General features: G+C 46.9%; 3 protein-coding genes and 1 non-coding gene across 9 annotated transcripts in view; 2 read left to right on the top strand and 2 right to left on the bottom strand.

The window, feature by feature from the left end:
• Positions 1–896, bottom strand: part of SACM1L (SAC1 like phosphatidylinositide phosphatase) — a 55,759-nt gene extending 54,863 nt beyond the window's left edge. For all 4 annotated transcript variants that reach the window (XR_012431069.1, XM_065540490.1, XM_074031913.1 and 1 more), the window contains exon 1: positions 756–896. Coding sequence is in view for 1 of the 4 variants with exons in the window: in XM_005546880.4 (XP_005546937.1) it covers positions 756–787 (32 nt within the window). In the remaining 3 variants the exon portion in view is untranslated. The remainder of the gene's footprint in view (positions 1–755) is intronic.
• On the top strand, positions 425–1,585 carry LOC123571658 (uncharacterized). The gene is made up of 2 exons (XM_045384993.3): positions 425–1,234; positions 1,385–1,585. Exons 1-2 carry the CDS (start codon positions 628–630, stop codon positions 1,435–1,437), a joined length of 660 nt encoding a protein of 219 aa, XP_045240928.1. The 5' UTR covers positions 425–627; the 3' UTR covers positions 1,438–1,585.
• Positions 1,183–1,255, top strand: TRNAR-ACG (transfer RNA arginine (anticodon ACG)). Its single transcript has one exon. It is a non-coding gene; the product is annotated as a tRNA-Arg (tRNA).
• Positions 1,586–9,273: 7,688 nt separating the features above from the next.
• The window catches only part of LIMD1 (LIM domain containing 1), an 89,192-nt gene continuing 80,576 nt past the window's right edge, over positions 9,274–17,889 (bottom strand). For all 3 annotated transcript variants that reach the window (XM_045384994.2, XM_045384995.2, XM_045384996.3), the window contains 3 exons: positions 17,290–17,341; positions 16,391–16,459; positions 9,274–13,626 (listed from right to left, as the gene is read on the bottom strand). In XM_045384994.2, coding sequence (XP_045240929.1) covers positions 13,489–13,626; positions 16,391–16,459; positions 17,290–17,341 — 259 coding nt within the window. In that variant the 3' untranslated portion in view covers positions 9,274–13,488. The remainder of the gene's footprint in view (positions 13,627–16,390; positions 16,460–17,289; positions 17,342–17,889) is intronic.

Raw genomic sequence — 17,889 nt, 5'->3', positions numbered from 1 at the left:
AATAAACACGTGTTGTTTTTAATCCAAGACAAACCAAAGTCTTTAAAAACACCTATTTTATAACTCTTAACCACCAGAGCCTCTATCTCAAAAGATTCAACAACTTGGATTTACCGAAAAGTCAATTTGCAGTGTCAGAATTCTCGAGATTAGCCTCTGGCTGTCGACATAGACTTAAGAACCTGCTTTTGGCTGGAGCTGTTTAAAATTTAAACCAAAGTAAACTCCTTCAGGACCTTAAGAGTACTGACTGTACTTTAAATTTTTTCTGCACACTGAAGAGTGGTCAGGCAGGCTTCAGTACCCAGATAGGCTGTAACCCAAACAAAGGTTTGATGATTTGTGTGTAGACTCTAAATCGCTGTTTCAGGTCCATTAAGTAAGAAAAAACTCTTTTTCTTTGCTAAGTCATACAGCTAAATTCAGTCTCTAGCTCTCCATAGAAAGTGGGGACAAGCGTGCCCTGAAGGGCCGCATCATAACGCCGACCCCCACTCGCTGGAGGCCAATCTGCAGCTTCTCTCTTCAGCTGTGGGCGCTGGGGCCGAGCACGGTGGAGAAACGCCGGCGCGCCGCTGGTTCCCGGTCCATGGCTACTCGGGCAAGGCCTAGGAGAGGCCGCGCCGGATGAGGAAGACCGGTAAGTGCCAGGAGCTCCCACACACTATCCGCCGCCCGGGACTCAGAAGCCCTCCCCGAGGCCGGGGCCCGCAGCTGCCTCCCTGCCCGCCGCCCCTCCGGCCCGTGGGACTCACAGCTTCAGCTGCTCATAAGCCGCCGTCGCCATCCTGCACAACCACCTCCTTCCTTGTCTCTCCGCCGGCCCCGCCCCGCGCCGCCACCTCGGCTACAGCGCTACCAGTCACCCTGGCACGGCGGCCGCAGCGCCCAGCCTCGTCCCACCCCTTTCCCCGCCCCACAGGAGAGCCGGCCTTAACGGGAGGCGGTGGAGGACAAATTAGTGTGCGAGCTAGAGCACGCGAGACATGCCGCCGTTGCGGCGGGTTGGAGTGCGACGAAGAGCGCCATGACGAAGCCGCTGCGGATTGGTGGAGCGCGTTTCGGGGAAAGGCGGAGCAGCGGGAGCTGTGGCGCCGGGGCGAAATGGATCGCTGGTTACCGGAAGCCTGTTCATACTGCATAAGGGTGATCAGCCCTCGCGGAGAAAGCTTTACCAGCTTGGGGCCAGTGGCGCAATGGATAACGCGTCTGACTACGGATCAGAAGATTCTAGGTTCGACTCCTGGCTGGCTCGCAGTGCTCGTTTTGCCACACTTGCATGTATTACAAGACCTTGGAAAGGCGTATGGTTAAAATGTGAAAGTTAAATATCTCAAATTTTGATGCTAGTTTGCTCACAATGTCATCCTTTAAACTATGCTAGGAACCTGGAGTTGTCTGAGGTGGTTCGCAAACTGCAGAGCGTCCTGTTCCTAATGATGCACCTGAGAAGTCTGTAAATGGGGTATATTTAGACAAACACACCTGGAAAAGTAGCAGTTTGGAGTGGGCATTGCTGTGGCCAGAGGTTAGCAACCGGATGACGCAAAAGCGCATTTAAGGCAGCGGTTCTGGCCTTTCCCCGCCATGGAGCAGAAGCCCCCATAGCGATGTGATCCAACCAGCAGCGAAGAAAACCTGCAGTGCGGCTGCGCGCGGTAGTGGGGGTCCACAAAACGTCAGAATCTGCAGAAGCCCTGGCGTTTGCGAGCTCCAGCTCCGAAGTCAACCCGGCCCCCAAATTCCACTGGGAAACCTTAATACATGGGTGTTTTTGCAGTAACAAGGCCTCGGGTAGTCTAGTATATTACCCCTCATTGTACAGATGCGCTACTTGGACACCCGAGAAGGCTCGAAACGTCTGCGGCCTAAAGGGGACTCGAACCGTGGGATTATATGAGTCATCGGACACTGTCCGTTGAGTTATCACTCGATCAATTAATTTCCGCAACATAACGTTTTCCCCTGATAAAATTATAGATTTTTAAAATATATAAAATTATTGGGAATAATAACGCGATTCCTACCCTAGATCATTACTATTATTTTTTTTCCTTAAAGCCTTTTTTTCTTCTATACTTTTTAACATGGGTGTACTTGCACATGTGTTTTTTCAAATTGGGGTTGTGTGGAAGGAAATAGGTTCTTCATTTTGTCCCCTTACCTTTTTGTCTGAGATTTAAGGTCATTGAATATTCTTTGAAGATATTTCATCAGAGAGCTAGATATTTTATGCATAACCCTTATGCTGGGAATTTGGGTTATTACCAGTTTCACACTTAGAAAAAATGATGCTGCTTAGGAGTTCGAGACCAGCCTGGGCAACATAGCGAGACCTCATCACTAATACATAAATAAATAAATAAATTTTAATTAGCTAGGTTTGGTGGTGTGCACCTATAATCCTAGCTACTCAGGAGGCTGAGGTGGGAGGATCACCTCAGCCCAGGAGGTCGAGGCTGTGACCATGCCACTGCACTCCAGTCTGAGCAACAGAATGAGACCCTGTGTTGAATTATTATTATTATCATTATTATTATTATTTCAGACGGAGTCTCACTCTGTCACCCAGGCTGGAGTGCAGTGGCGTGATTTTGGCTTACTGCAACCTCTGCCTCCCACGTTCAAGTGATTCTCCTGCCTCAGCCTCCCAAGTAGCTGAGACTACAGGCACGTGCCACCACAGCCGACTAATTTTTTGTATTTTTAGTAGATATGGGGTTTCACCGTGTTAGCCAGGATGGTCTCGATCTCCTGACCTCGTGATCCACCCACCTCGGCCTCCCAAAGTGCTGGGATTACAGACGTGAGCCACCGTCCCCGGCTGAATTATTTCTTTGTCTTACAAATTTCTAGAGGTGGAACGACCAGGTGGACATCTGTAAGGTCCATTTTATGGACATTTTTAAGACTTTTGTTACTTTCTGTCCTCCAAAAAATTAAACCAAAATACACTTCCATCAACAGCACCTGTTTCTCTGTTTTCATGCATGCTAACCAACACTGGATATTATAAATTTAATCGTGATTTGCAATTTTCATAATTGAAATATGGAACTTCCTTTTACATGCACTTCTTTTTTTTTTTTTTTTTGGCGGGGGGACGGAGTCTTGCTCTGTCACCCAGGCTGGAGTGCAGTGGCCGGATCTCAGCTCACTGCAAGCTCCGCCTCCCGGGTTTACGCCATTCTCCTGCCTCAGCCTCCCGAGTAGCTGGGACTACAGGCGCCCGCCAGCTCGCCCGGCTATTTTTTTTGTATTTTTTAGTAGAGACGGGGTTTCACCGTGTTAGCCGGGATCGTCTCTCGATCTCCTGACCTCGTGATCCGCCCGTCTCGGCCTCCCAAAGTGCTGGGATTACAGGCTTGAGCCACCGCGCCCGGCATGCACTTCTTAATGTATATATTTTCCCTTGATGTATTGAGTTTTTTCTTACAAATTTGATTTTTTAAATATATTAAGGATATTAACTCTTAAGTACATTGCAATCTTTTTTCCAGTTTATGATTTACCTTTTCAATATTTTTTAATGGCCAGGCACGGTGGCTCATGCCTGTAATCCTAGTGCTTTGGGAGGCCAAGGCAGGTGGATCACTTGAGGTTAGGAGTTCGAGCCAGCTTGGCCAACATGGTGAAAGCCTCTCTCTACTAAAAATACAAAAATTAGCCAGGCATGGTGGTGTGTGCCTGCAGTCCCAGCTACTCAGGAGGCTGAGGCAGTAGAATTGTTTGAACCTGGGAGGTGGAGGCTGCAGTTGGCTGAGATCACATCACTGCACTTCAGCCTGGGTGACAGAGCTAGACTGTCTCAAAAAAAAAAAAAAAAAATATATATATATATATATATATATATTTTTAACTTGTAGTAATTCTCACTTTTATATATTCAAATTTACTAATATTTGGTTTCTTATATGATTTTTTTTTTTTTTCTTTTGAGATGGAGTCTTGCTCTGTCATCCAGACTGGAGTGCAGTGGCTCGATCTTGGCTCACTGCAAGCTCCGCCTCCCGGGTTCACGCCATTCTCCTGCCTCAGCCTCCAGAGTAGTGGGATTACAGGCGCTCGCCACCACGCCCAGCTAATTTATTGTATTTTTAGTAGACACGGGGTTTCACCATGTTAGCCAGGATGGACTCGATCTCCTGACCTTGTGATCCGCCCACCTCAGCCTCCCAAAGTGCTAGGACTACAGACATGAGCCACTGCGCCTGGCCTATTATATGATTTTTTAATGTTTTGTTCTTGTGTTGTTTTTACTATTTACTTTAATCAATTTGTCATTTATTTTGTTGCCATTTATCATGACGTAAAGATCAATTACTCTTAAAACCTGACACACTTTATTGAGCAATTACTTCATGACAGGAACTGCTCTAATTCCCTTACTTGGATGAATTCCATCATTCCTTACAACAATCCCATGAGGTAAATTCGGTTGTTATCCCCATTTTCACAGATGAGGGAACTAAACTGGCTTAAGGTCATTGAGCAATTGAGTTACAAAACCTAAGATAGCAGCTGAGTCTGGGCTCTTGACCCCCAAGGCTGTCCTGCCCTGAAGACTCACTGACCCTAGAAGACACCACATGAGTGGGTTCAAGGACAATTCCCTGTCTGGGCATGGATGGCAGTCACATATGCCACTTACCCCTCACCCCTACTAATTGGCAACAAGAAGACCCCATTTCTAGTCCTGATGATGCTTTTACCCACTAGCTCTGGGCTCTTGGACATTTCCTCTCCTTTAATAAAATAGGGGTTTAAGTTGCAGCCTGTCTCATAGGCTTTAGGGGAAAAAAAATGCTTCCATCTGAGCAGCCACCACCCATTGTCATGTAGAAGGAACTAAGAGAGGCAAAGTTTGACGTTTCTTCACCAGTTGGGAACCAAAAACCAAGGCTTTTGTGACATATAGTGAGACTGAAAACCAGAAAATAACCTGGCAGAAACATCCATTCTTCTGGGGTTTTTAAAGGCCAAACAAGCCAAAATCAGATTCCAAGGAAACCAATGTTCAGGATAAGGAACCAGCCAATGATAAGTAATATAAATTCATATCTTTAGGCGAGTTTTTCCTATAGTAAAATTGTTACATAAATATAACTTTTTACAAAATCTGCCAGAGGCCTTCCAGTGAAGACAGTCCAAGCTGCAGATGAAGCTTGTTGGCACATCCAAATAATTTCTACAACCTACTTTTAGGGCCAGCTCCCACTTGTAGACCTTTTAATATAGAAGTTAAAAAAAATTATTCAGGCAGATAGTGAGGGTACACGAGTCCTTGGTAAGGCTTTTCTTTTAATAAAAAGCAGCCCCCAAAACCATTTTTTTTTTTAACAGAAAGCAGCCTGAAAAGTCAAGCTGCAAGCATAAATAAGCAAGCTAGAAGCTTGCATAGATAAATGCACCTGGAAGCCAGGTACATCCAATATGGAAGATTTCTCCTCTCTTCTGTTTGTTGCCATGTGTGCAGGTGTCAAGGCTCTGGCCAGGTAAAAAACCCCATCTGCATAATAAAAGATCAAGGTGGAATGGCCAGTTTCTCCGAGGGCTATGTAAATGGCATAGCTGGTCAAACCAATCCCTTGGGCTTTATGTAAATCAAACACCACCTCTTCAAACCCTTCCTCTGTGTATCAGACTGCTTCCTGCCAGGAATGGGGAGATCCATTAGGAGTCCTCCTCCCTCTGCATGGGGGAGCTGTTCTCTTTTTTCTGCCTGTTAAACTTTCTGCTCCTTAACCTACCCACGTGTGTCCGTGTCGTTAATCTTCTTGGCACAAAACAACAAACCTCAGGTATTTCCCCAAACAACAGAGCCGATTCACTTTGATCCATTTTGTCTATCATGGAGTCTGGCTTCCTGCTGAGTTTTCGAATTGGGTGTCCCCTCACTTTCACTCCGTCACAGGCTTGCTGTGGACCAAGTCTCATGGGCAACACAGGGCCCAGAACTGCCTGTCCTTGAGAGCTAGGATTAGTTGGAGGGACATGTATGTAACCAAGTGGTGGCAGTCCCTGAGGCTGCCTTACACCCCTGGACGTATCCACAGAGCCAGGGATTCTCCTAGAAGTGTCACATATCTAGTGCTGTCGCCTACCTGGGAACTTCTAACCAGATCTCTCTGACCATAACCCACAGGGTATGACCTACTCTAATGTTTTTTAACACCTAGAGTACAAAGTCTCAATCATGTTTGTGTAGGAAGCATTTCTGTTTTCAATCCAGGGAAAAATGCAAACCCCACTTTCAGGGCTTCTTGAAGAAAAGGCACCCAATAACCTAGGAATATTCTTTCATTTCCTCTCAAAAAATGTTTGTTGGAGTCTGTGGTAGGCTGACTAATGCTCCTCCTGGGGTGAAGGGTGTCCAGGTTCTTGGCATCTTCAACAAAGAAATGGACAAAACACACAAAGCAAGGAAAGAATGAAGCAACGAAAGAGTTTTTGAAAAACAAAAGTACACGCCACAGGGTGGGAGCAGGCCAAGCAGCTCAAGAGCCCGCTGACAGAATTTTCTGGGGTTGAAATACCCCCTAGAGGTTGCCCATTGGTTCCTTGCTGTACACCCTATGTAAATGAAGTAGAGGTCCATGATCAGTCTGATTGGTTGTGAGAGGGGACCAATCAGAGGCTGAAGCGAAGTTACAAAGTTACACCACCCTGTACAAACATCTGGTTGTGGAAAGCAACCAATTAGAGGCTGAAGTTACAAAGTTATACTCAAATGAAGACTTGGCCCGCAAGCAGTCTGATTGGTTGTGGGAGGGGATGAATCAGAGGTACTTTCAATTTTTCACCTGCCAGGCAGAAAAGGGGCTGGGGGGGGGGGGCGTTGCAAAGGTAGTAGCCTCTGGTCCCTTTGTTACTTGGGCATGGAAAGTTGGGGTTTTCCTTTTGACTTAGTTCTTAGAAGTCAGCCCGAATTGGCCTTAGATTCTCTGCCTCCAGACCCTATCTCCTGCTTCCCTCCCCTTATCTCCCTGTCCTCATCACCAGAACCTGTGAATATCTTATTCTGCAAAGTAAAAAGGGCCTTGCAGGTGTTTTTTTTTTTTTTTTTTTTTTTTCTGAGATGGAGTCTCGCTCTGCTGCCCAGGCTGGAGTGCAGTGGCCGGATCTTAGCTCACTGCAAGCTCTGCCTCCCGGGTTCACACCATTCTCCTGCCTCAGCCTCCCGAGTAGCTGGGACTACAGGCACCCGCCACCTGGCCAGGCTAGTTTTTTGTATTTTTTTTAGTAGAGACGGGGTTTCACTGTGTTAGCCAGGATGGTCTCGATCTCCTGACCTCGTGATCCGCCCGTCTCGGCCTCCCAAAGTGCTGGGATTACAGGCTTGAGCCACTGCGCCCGGCGGCAGATGTTATTAAGAATCACAAAATGGGAGATTCTGGATTATCTGGATGGATATAATCACAAGCATCCTTATAAGGAGGCAGGGAGGGTGAGAGAGGAGATGTGACAATAGAAGCAGCCAGAATGATGCGGCCACAAGCCAAGGAAAATAGGCAGCCTCTAGAAGCAGAAAAGGGGCAAGGAATGGGCAGTCCCCTATAGTGCCTCTGAAAGCATTGCGCTTCTGCTGACAACCTTGACTTTGGCTCATGTCCAGGATGACAGAAAGATATATTTGGGTTGTTTTAAGCCACCGAGGTTGTGGTAATTTGTTAGAGTGGCCATAGGAAACCAATACAGACTTCAACAGAGCAGCAGAGAGCTTCTCCTCACAGCCTCCTGTGGCTTTTTGACTATGTAGCTCTGATGAAGAAGTACACTGACGGACAAGTTACTGCCTCACAGCAACCATAGTAGTAGAGTGGTCAAGACAGTGCCCTCTGGACGAGATGGTCTGGGATGGAGTACTTATTGCATACTTTCTGTTTACTTCACCCTTCTGTGTCTCAGTTGTCTTGTCTATCAAATGAGGGATGATAAAGAACATACAGTCCTTGGAATGTGGTGAGCACACAGGAAATATCAGCTATTACAGTTGCTACTGCTTCATCACAGCATTTAGAACCAGACCAGATACCCCACTGCCCAGTCCCACATGGCTCAATGCCCGAGGCTGACTCTTAGGACTATGCCATCTCCTCCCAACCCCTAGTGCTGGGATGCCTTGCTGGTAACTGGAAAGTGGCCACAGTGGGAATATTTACATTATAGATATCAGCAAATACTCCATATCAGGGCTCTTAAATTTTTTGCCCCAGAAGGGCTGGTTTGCCAGCACACCACAACCCCAGACCACCTTTTACCCTGATTGCATCTTCACCCCTTGCACCATCAGTCTTAAGCAAATAGCAGCCCATGTTGGTAAAATCAGACTAGCCGTTCTCTTATCACTTAAAAAGAAAAAAAGAAAAAAAAGAAAGTTTTATTCTGGTGTAAGGTGCCATGACCATCAGCATCCTCACTCCCAGCTTTCCCGTGTCCTTGGCACGTCAGACCTGGTAGCCACAAGGACTAAACTGGAGTCTAGAACAAACTCTTTCCCCACCCCAAGGATTCTAACCACACACTTGGCCCCATCACTCTACAAGTCCCATGTTCCTGCATGTGGCTGTCTCAAAACTGAAGGATCACTCACCTTGAGGATTCTTTGGTCATAACCTCAGAAGAAAAAAAATGGTAACATTCACAAAAGAGACAAAGTGACCTTACATGTCACTGCATGTCACACGTCTCAATCTTAAAGGTCCAGTAAAAGAAACTGCTGATTCTTGGGATATGATTCTCCAAGGTCTCTCACATTTTTATACATCTGGTAAGAATAGGCACCTAGTGCCAGGTTCCAGACTTATATTTCCAAGGATGTTTATCTAGTGAACAGTCTTGGATGACAGAGATAGTGTCTGTCTCTGTAGCAAAAGTCAGGCAGGCTTACTGCCCATGATCAAATACCAGGGTTCCCTAAGCATGGGGGTTCCTCTTGTAATGCAGCCCACTGTGTGTGCAGGTCTCACCTGGCCCTCTTCATGAGGCCTGGGGCTTAGGGAACCAGTGCAAATGCTGATAATCTGGCCACTGCTATTGCTATAATACACTGTCCTTTGTCTCTGACCTATGAGTCTCATAACTTCTGCCAGGATCCATGAATCCATGTGGTGTGCTCACTTTGTTAGCTTGCAAGTAGGGTAAAATCTCATACCCTTCACAGGTTTGATACCCATGTGGTACTTTTAAGAATCCAGAGCTGTAAAAGAACACAAAGTCCAGGTAGCAAAAAGCATTGTTTGCTGACTCTACACACAGAAAAGACCCGGGAAATACAATGTTCAAGGAGCACTTTAATAGTCAACAAATTGATGCAGTTTTGTCACAATACTTTGCATAATTTTATAGTAACAGTAAAATTCTGAATCACTTTATAGTAAAAGGAAAGACACAGAGGAAAATAATTTCCCTGTACAATGAAATTTTCATACACTATATGGAGATTTCCCACATCTGTCAAGTTTTGGCTCAGAATAAAAGATAGCTAATATATTTCACTCTTTCTTCTTTTACTTTTCTTTTCTATTTTGAGACAGAGTTTCGCTCTGTTGCCCAGGTCGGAGTGAAATGGCACCATCTTGGCTCACTGCGACCTCTGCCTCCCAGGTTCAAGTAATTCTCCTGCCTCAGCCTCTCAAGTAGCTGGGATTACAGGCATGCGCCACTATACCTGGCTAATTTTGTATTTTTAGTAGAGACAGTGTTTCACCATATTGGTCAGGCTGGTCTCTAACTCCTGACCTTAAGTGATCCACCCACCTCAGCCTCCCAAAGTGCTGGGATTACAGGCATGAGCCACAGCGCCTGGGATTACAGGCATGAGCCACTGTGCCTGGCCTTTTCTGTTACTTTTAAAAGTTCCTTCACATAGTAAAGAAATTAGGACTGATTCTTGGCATAAAGGAGGGTACAAAAAAAATTGTGCCAGGTACAGTGGCTAATGGCCGTAATCTCAACACTTTGGGAGGTGGAGGTGGGCAGATCACTTGAGCCCAGGGGTTCCAGACCATCCTGGGCAACACGGTGAAACTGATCTCTATTAAAAATACAAAAATTAGCCAGGGGTGGTCATATACGCCTGTGGTCCCAGCTACTGAGGCTGAGGTGGGAGGATCAATTGAACTCACTAGGTGGAGGCTGCAGTGAGCTGAGATTGCACCACTGCACTCCAGCCTGGGCAACAGAGTGAGGTCCTGCCTCAAAAAAAAAAAAAAAAAAAAAAAAAAAAAAAAAAAAAAAAAAAAAAAAAATTTGGTTTCTTGGCAGATAGAGTTTTAACAAGTGCATCAAGCAGTAATAATCTGTGGTCTTGTGCTCAATTCTCACACATGATCTTTGCAGGGGTCCCAGCAGCCATCACAGCTCAACTTTCACATGCATGGGACACAGCACATAGCAGCAGCCTTGAAAGGACTTGCAAAGGGGTGTGAATTCCAAACATTCTCTTAAGTCCTAACATTTCTGTTCTTCATTTTGTGTGACACAAGCCCACAGAAACAAGGTGATGATGGCGCTTGAGGGTGACCAGACCTCCTCAATCATTCCATCAGCCACCCAGGACTCAACAGCAGAAGCTCAGAGGACTCAGCTGAAAGAGGTTTTCACTTGAGCACTAACCACAGAGAAATGGGAAGTGCCATCCTGCTGCCATATGCAGCCGATGGCTGGTTAGGACTAAATGCCCTTCTGTGGTGAGATGAACCAAGACAGCAGATGGGGAAATAACATCAGTGAGAGAGATTACGAATGGATCCTTATATTGCAGGTCAAACTGGGTTGTCTCTTCTCAAACCACCCAGGCAGTTTCTGAATGTCCCAAGATAGGGGTAGGGGAAAAGAAGAAAAAGACAAAACAGGAGACAGTGGGTAAGAAAACCTAAAAGGCACGATGAGGCAAAGGCCTAAGATGAAGGCTGGCTTTAGGATCTGAAATCCGGCCACAATCCTCCTTGTTTTATCTAAAGTCCAAGAATTGTCAAAAAGAAAATCCAGGAGAGCTATTCATTCTAAATTTTAAAACCTTTTCTTCCTGGCCTACCAAGTCCTTGTGTTTGCTTTCCAGGCGCCCATAAATACAACCCCATTACAATTCTATTTGGCTAATAATTTATATTTAAAATACCAGGTAGATGAACATCTCTTCATGGCTTTTGTGCAAGGGCCTGAAGTGGGGAGAAAAACAACTGATCGGAGATTCCTACCTGGCACCTTCTCCAGGGAAACTGACAACCAGAGAAATCTGTTGCTAGGATTTCTAGGACATCTGGAAATTCCCTTATTGTTCTTTCTCGACAATCTAAAATGGTATATTTGCAAACCTATCTGAATCACCTCAATCTAGGCCACTTTAAACATTTCATTTAAAAATGTAATCACAGATTTTTAAACTAATTACCCAATTCGCAAATAAATCCCAGCTACTTCTGGTCTTGAACATGGAGCAAAGGTGTGTCAGTAAGGCCAACATTCTTAGGTTGACAGAGACAGGTTAACACATTGGCTGGCTTCATTCACCCCCCTGCCGTGCCCACACTGAGCTGGATGACTTGATGGGAAGAGAGGGTCCCCACCTCAGGGTTCACTTCCCCAACCCCAGCGTTCATGGGTTTTCAGGAGGCTCAGCCTGTGAAAAAGAACCAATGACAATGCACACCCTGGCTGAAGTGACATCTGGCCAAAGGATTCCAACAGAATGAATTTCATCAACATGGAAGGGATAATCCACGGCACCAATTCTGTGCTTTTTACAGGCAATAGTTACCAAATGAGTCAAAACATGGCCTAGAAGTAGAGCCAGGCCTAATGAAAAGCCTGAGTTCACACGTGCTAGGGGCTCCACTGACCACCCTCAGCAGCCCAGCACCCAGTCCTCTTGCTCTGGGTGCAAGGTGAGGAGGCAGAGTGCACACACCGGCTCCCGCGTCCCCAGCCTGGCTGGCAATGGTAAAATGGGCTGCCTTTCTTTTGCAGCTTCTTCTAATCAAAATGCCAAGGGGTATTGACCTCCCGCCTCAGCGATGTGACTTGCAGCACAAGTTTTACCTCTTCAGTGCACAGAGTGGTCTTGAAATCTTCCCAGTGTGTGGCCCTCCCTCAGCTCCTGCCACCCTGGGGAGCCAGGATGCTGAAATGCATAAGGTAAAAGCACTGAATCTGATCTATTCTCCGCTGACCTTTAGTTACGATCACTCTGCCCTGACCAGCTGGAGTTGGGCCTGTGTGAAGCCAGTGATTTCCAACACACTGAAGAAGACATCTGAGTCCAGTGTGAAAGCCAAATTCCTCCTGGATCTGTGATTTGGTGAAGCTCTATCTGTGAGGTATTTTTTGTGTGTGGAAGACTGAAAGTGAAGGGAAACAACTAAAAAAACAGACAAAAGCAGTGTACCTTATACTGGTTTCTTCCAACATAATGCCTCTGCCAAGAACGGGGCAGGGGAGAAACCAACAAAATGAATATAATAACTTATCCTGAGGCACTCCCTCCCACGCTGGCTTAGAGATCTCGCACACACAAAACTCTCCTTGTTTATAAGAAGCTGTCTCTCAGCACGCAGGCAGTTCTTCCCAAAAGCCCGTCATTAAATAAGCTAAAAACAGGTGCAAGTCATGTACCTGCATGGGTTCCTGAGACTTGCCTTGCAGAAGTGGCCTTCCAAGTCACTGACTCTTGAAAACTCCAGAGAAAAACAGCACAAAGACATGAGCAAAAAAAAAAAATCCTGGTGCCTGCACCAAGTTCTTCTCCCAAAGCGTGTTTTACTCACATAGGGCAAATTTCTGTCGGGGCCTCAGCTGCCTTTAGGAGAGTAAGGATTTGCAGGGGCACAGAGAATGCTGTCAGTGTCTAAGGAGGAAACCCTGCCTCACTTATTTCAAATCTTGCCTCTGGTTTTCTAAGCAAATTCGTCTTAGGATACAAAGCACATATTAGAGCTTCCTTCTTGCCTTAATGCAATTCAATTTGCAGCCATTCTGCAGAAGAACTGAAGCTCTTGGGTGAAAAGAAGACTTAAATCATGCCATGATATGTATGGGGGGAGGGGGCATTTGGGTATAGGTATTTTCCTGAAGGAAGAGAAAGGGGTGAATGTATTGGCAGCTGAGCTGTCCCTTCATGGGGATATTGTGAAACAAGCTCAATAAGAACCTCTCCTTCAGAAGCATGAAATGTTCCCAGAGGGGACAGGAGGATTCCTTTGTTGCAATGATGCAACCTCAGGTCATATGCTACGCACATGCTGGAGCGTTTTCCTGAGTAACCTGAGGAAAATGTGGCAACAGAGAAAAGCACTTGGAAAATACACGTAGCAGGCAGATAGTGTTCACCTCCCTGGTTAAAGGAAAGGCACCCCACACATGCTCACAGGAACTCTCCCTTCCACCCCTCCTCTTCCCCTACCCCACTTCCACCCCAGGGCCCACCGGAAGCAGCAGCAGCAACCCCGGCTCCTCATCCCCTGCCGTGATGTCTGCAAGTGGCTCTGGCTAGAAGTGGTGCTGATGAAGGGCTGTGGACGAGGGTCTCTTCTCCAGCCTCTTCACGTGGCAGGAGTGACAGAACAGGTGGTCCTCCAGCGGATAACAGCGGTGGCCATCTTCATCATTGAGCTCCAGACCACAGTCCTGCGGGGAGGCAGACATGTCCAGGGGAAGCAAATCAAAACAGACTGCAAGACTGACCTGAAGGTCACAGTCCCCAAAATCAGCAGAGGGTGCTGTGTTTTTCTGTATAGGCAGGAAATGCCGGTGCAGAAACAGCTCCTGCCCAGTGGAGGCCTGTCCAACACAGGAGACACAGCCACACAACACTTGCTGTGAACCACTTAAAATGTGCTGTCAGTGTAAACGCAGATTCCCAAGACTTAGGACAAAAAGAGGATGTAAAAATATCTCATGGGAAAAAGGAATGAGATCATGTCCTCTGCAGGGACATGGATGAAGCTGGAAGCCATCATCCTCAGCAAACTAACACAGGAACAGAAAACTAAACACCACATGTTCTTACTCACAAGTGGGAGTTGAACAATGAGAACACATGGACACAGGGAGGGGAATAACACACACCAGGGCCTGTTGGGAGGTGGGGGCTGAGGGGAGGGAACTTAGAAGATGGGACAATAGGTGCAGCAAACCACCATGGCACACGAATAACGTATACATACCTATGTAACAAACCTGCACACATATCCTATTTTTTTTAGAAGAAATAAATTGTGGAGTTACAAAAAAATCTCATGGGTAATTTTTTTATATTGATTACATGTTCAAAAGATAATATTTGGATTTTTTTTTCTTTTTTAAGACAGTCTCTCTCTGTCTCCTAGGCTGTAGTGCAGTGGTGCGATCTCAGCTCACTGCAACATCCACCTCCCAGGTTCAAGCAATTCTCCTGCCTTAGTCTCCCAAGTAGCTGGGATTATGCACACACCTCCACATCTGGCTAATTTTTGTATTTTTAGTAGAGACAGGGTTTCACCATGTTGGCCAGGCTGATCTTGAACTCCTGACCTCAATTGATCTGCCTGCCTCGGCCTCCCAAAGTGTTGGGATTACAGGTGTGAGCCACCACGCCCAGTGAGATTTTTATTTATTTTTAATTTTTATTTATTTATTTATTTTTGAGATGGAGTCTCACTCTGTCACCCAGGCTGGAGTGCAGTGGCGTGATCTCAGCTCCACTGCAACCTCCGCCTCCTGGGTTCACGCCATTCTCCTACTTCAGCCTCCCAAGTAGCTGGGATTACAGGTGCCCACCACCATGCCCAGCTAATTTTTTTGTATTTTTAGTAGAGACAGCGTTTCACCATGTTAGTGAGGATCGTCTTGATCTCCTGGCCTCGTGATCCGTTCACCTCAGCCTCCCAAAGTGCTGGGATTACAGGCGTGAGCCACAGTGCCTGGTCCTTGACTTTTTATTTTTTTAAGACAGGGTCTTGCTCTGTCACCCAGAGGAGAGTGAGGTGACGTGATCCTAGCTTCCTAAGTAGCTGAGACTATAGGCACAGCATGCCTGGCTAATTTTTGTATTTTTAGTAGAGACGGGGTCTCACTGTGTTGCCCATGCTGTTCTCAAACTCCTGGGCTCAAGTGATCCCCCTGTCTTGGTCTTCCAAAGTGCTAAGATTACAGGCACGGGCCCATGCCTGGCTGGATATTTTGAACTGAATAAAATAATTAATCTCACCTGTTTCTTTTAACTTTTTAATTGTGGCTACCAGAAAACTTAAAATGATACCATGACTTTAATTTGTTGCTCTCATATTTCCTTCTTTTTTTGAGATGGAGTCTCACTCTGTTGCCCAGGCTGGAGTACAGTAGCACAATCTCAGGTCACTGCAACCTCCACCTCTCAGGTTCAAGCAATTCTCCTGTCTCAGCTTCCCGAGTAGCTGGGACTACAGGTGTGTGCCACCATGTCCACTAATTTTTGCATTTTTAGTAGAGATGGGATTTTGCCATGTTGGCCAGGCTGGTCTTGAACTCCTGACCTCAAGTGATCTGCCAGCCTTGGCCTCCCAAAGTGCTGGGATTGCAGGCGTGAGCCATCGCGCCCGACCCCTTATGTTTCTTTTGGATAGCACTGGTCTAGAAAATGTGGAGAGGCCTGTTGAGCAAATGTCCTCACCTTTTTCTCCTGCAGTGACCTGGGGCACCTGGGGTCCCGCAGCAATGATTCCCACCCATTTCTTCAGTGTTGGCAGTGGGACAAGTCTACATGAGGGACACCCCTGTTCTCTACTCACAAGGTCACCAAATGAATCTAATCTCCTTCCATGGGTGAATTCACTTAATTGTGGCTGAAATTTCATGGTCACCCTTCACAGGGGCTGGTGAGGGGCGATCCCTAGCTTTCCTAACAGTCATCAGGTACTAGTGCTGCTTCATCCTGGGACACAGGGCAGGAAGGGGCAAGCGGACCCCACCTGCCTTCACACCACCAGCTGACATGCCTGTTTCCAGGAGGGGTTTCCTGATTTCCAGGGCTTGGCTGAGAAACAGGCTTCTGGAAGACAGAACAGCCTACAAGCTGGAGGGGAGGGTGTCCCTTCCCCACATCGCACACCTGCCTGACAATGTGGCCCCCAGACAGCACCTGAAACCCATGCTCTCCACCACCCTCCTAGCTCTGCAGCTTCAGGGATAGTAGGTCTGACAGTTGCAGGCCTTGATAGTTCTGAATGTGCAAAAGAAAGAGCTTTATACCTCGAGCATTTCCATCTTCTCCTACCTCCCCCAAGAACTAGCCTTCACTCCATTTCCTACAGAAGTTCTAGAGGGCTGAACCTTGCCAGAATCTTGTTGACCGCCTCTTGCCCCAGTCAACGCAGGATGCTCTTCTCTTGGATGTCTACAATGGGCTCTGGGGGCCGGGTGGGGAGGGGCCTACCTCGCAGTGGTAACACTCCACGTGGTAGTCTCTGTCCATGGACACGACACGGATGGTCTCATCTGAGCCCTGGGACCAAAGAAAAGCAAGAACACGCCCGAGAGACCTGTTAGGGGCCTGTTGGGTTTGATGTACCACAGGGTGGGGAGGGAAGAGGGTGTTGGGGTAACAAGTAGGTGGCCTTGGGAGGAGAAGGTAAACAGGAGTACTTGTTGGAAAAAGAATACATTTAAGCTGATGAGAGGGAAAGTGGGAGGGACAGGAGCCCTTCCTTCTGGAATGCTGGAGTCAACACTGAAAGAAAGACCTACATGGACACTTATTTTAAAAAATGAATAAAAGACAAGTCTTTCTGCTCATCTGCTAATCTAAGAATTAGTCATCAGGTAAGGGAGTTTGACCTGATCCTGGGGACAAACCAGCACAAGAAGGGTACTGGGGCGGGGAAGCCCGTCAACAAGGAGGGGTGAGGACGTGACTTCTCTCAAAGGTGAGTTTTTTTTTTTTTTTTTTGGAGACAAGGTCTTGCTCTGTCACCCGCTGGAATGCAGTAGCACCATCATAGCTCACTGCAGTCTCAAACTCTTAGGCTCAAGCAGCTAGGACTACAGGCACATGCCACCACGCTTGGCTAATTTTTAACAATTTTCTGTAGAGATGAGGTCTTGCTATGTTGCCCAGGCTGTTCTTAAACTCTAGGCCTCAAGCAATTTTCCTGCCTGCCTAGGCCTCCTAAAGTGGTGGGATTACAGGCGTGAGCCACTGCACCAGGCCAGAGTTGAGATTTTTAAAAGGATACCTTAAAAGATGTAAGGACAGGACATGGATCTTGTAAATGAGCCCAGGGAGATATTCATGTTTTAGAAGCCCCTGGGAGCATGTCTGGAAAGGCATCTTACCTCAGGTGGAAGGATGGGAAGCCCACAGGCTGCACACTTGGGGGCCAGCACCCTGCGGGGAGAAACAAAGCAGCAGTAAATGCACACTGTGTTGTTTCTGGGAGCAAAGCCCAGAGTCAGACTTGCACTTGGAATCCACATGGAGCCTTCCTCCATGCTGCCTCCTGCCCTTTGCTCTCCTCCCTCATAGAATGTCTGGAACCTGGCTCACTTTGTGGAATATGCCTTAGTATCTGTTCCCCAGCTGCAATGAGGACACTGGCTGCCTCTCACTCTTCTGGGGACAGCACTAACCTATTTGTTTACACCCCTCATGGTGCCTAGCACAGGCCCAGGCAAACCAAGACTGGTGGGAACCAGCACTGCATAGGGGCCTTGTGAAGTTAGGTAACGCTGAAGCCACAGGGCTTGGTGGATTCCTCCCGAGGCCTAGCCAGGAATACGATTATTAGTTTTTTGTGCTCTGTTTTTGTTTTTCTCACTAAACATGATTCTTTAACCCATTCCTGTCAACACTGGCATTGACCAACCTCCCAAGATCCCTACTGCACCCCTCAAAACCATTAAGCCTTTGCTGGACTGTGATCTAAGGGCAGCTGG

The sequence above is a fragment of the Macaca fascicularis genome, chromosome 2, assembly GCF_037993035.2.
Source record: "Macaca fascicularis isolate 582-1 chromosome 2, T2T-MFA8v1.1".
Classification (NCBI taxonomy): domain Eukaryota; kingdom Metazoa; phylum Chordata; class Mammalia; order Primates; family Cercopithecidae; genus Macaca; species Macaca fascicularis.
This window is presented reverse-complemented; position numbering and strand designations above follow the sequence as displayed.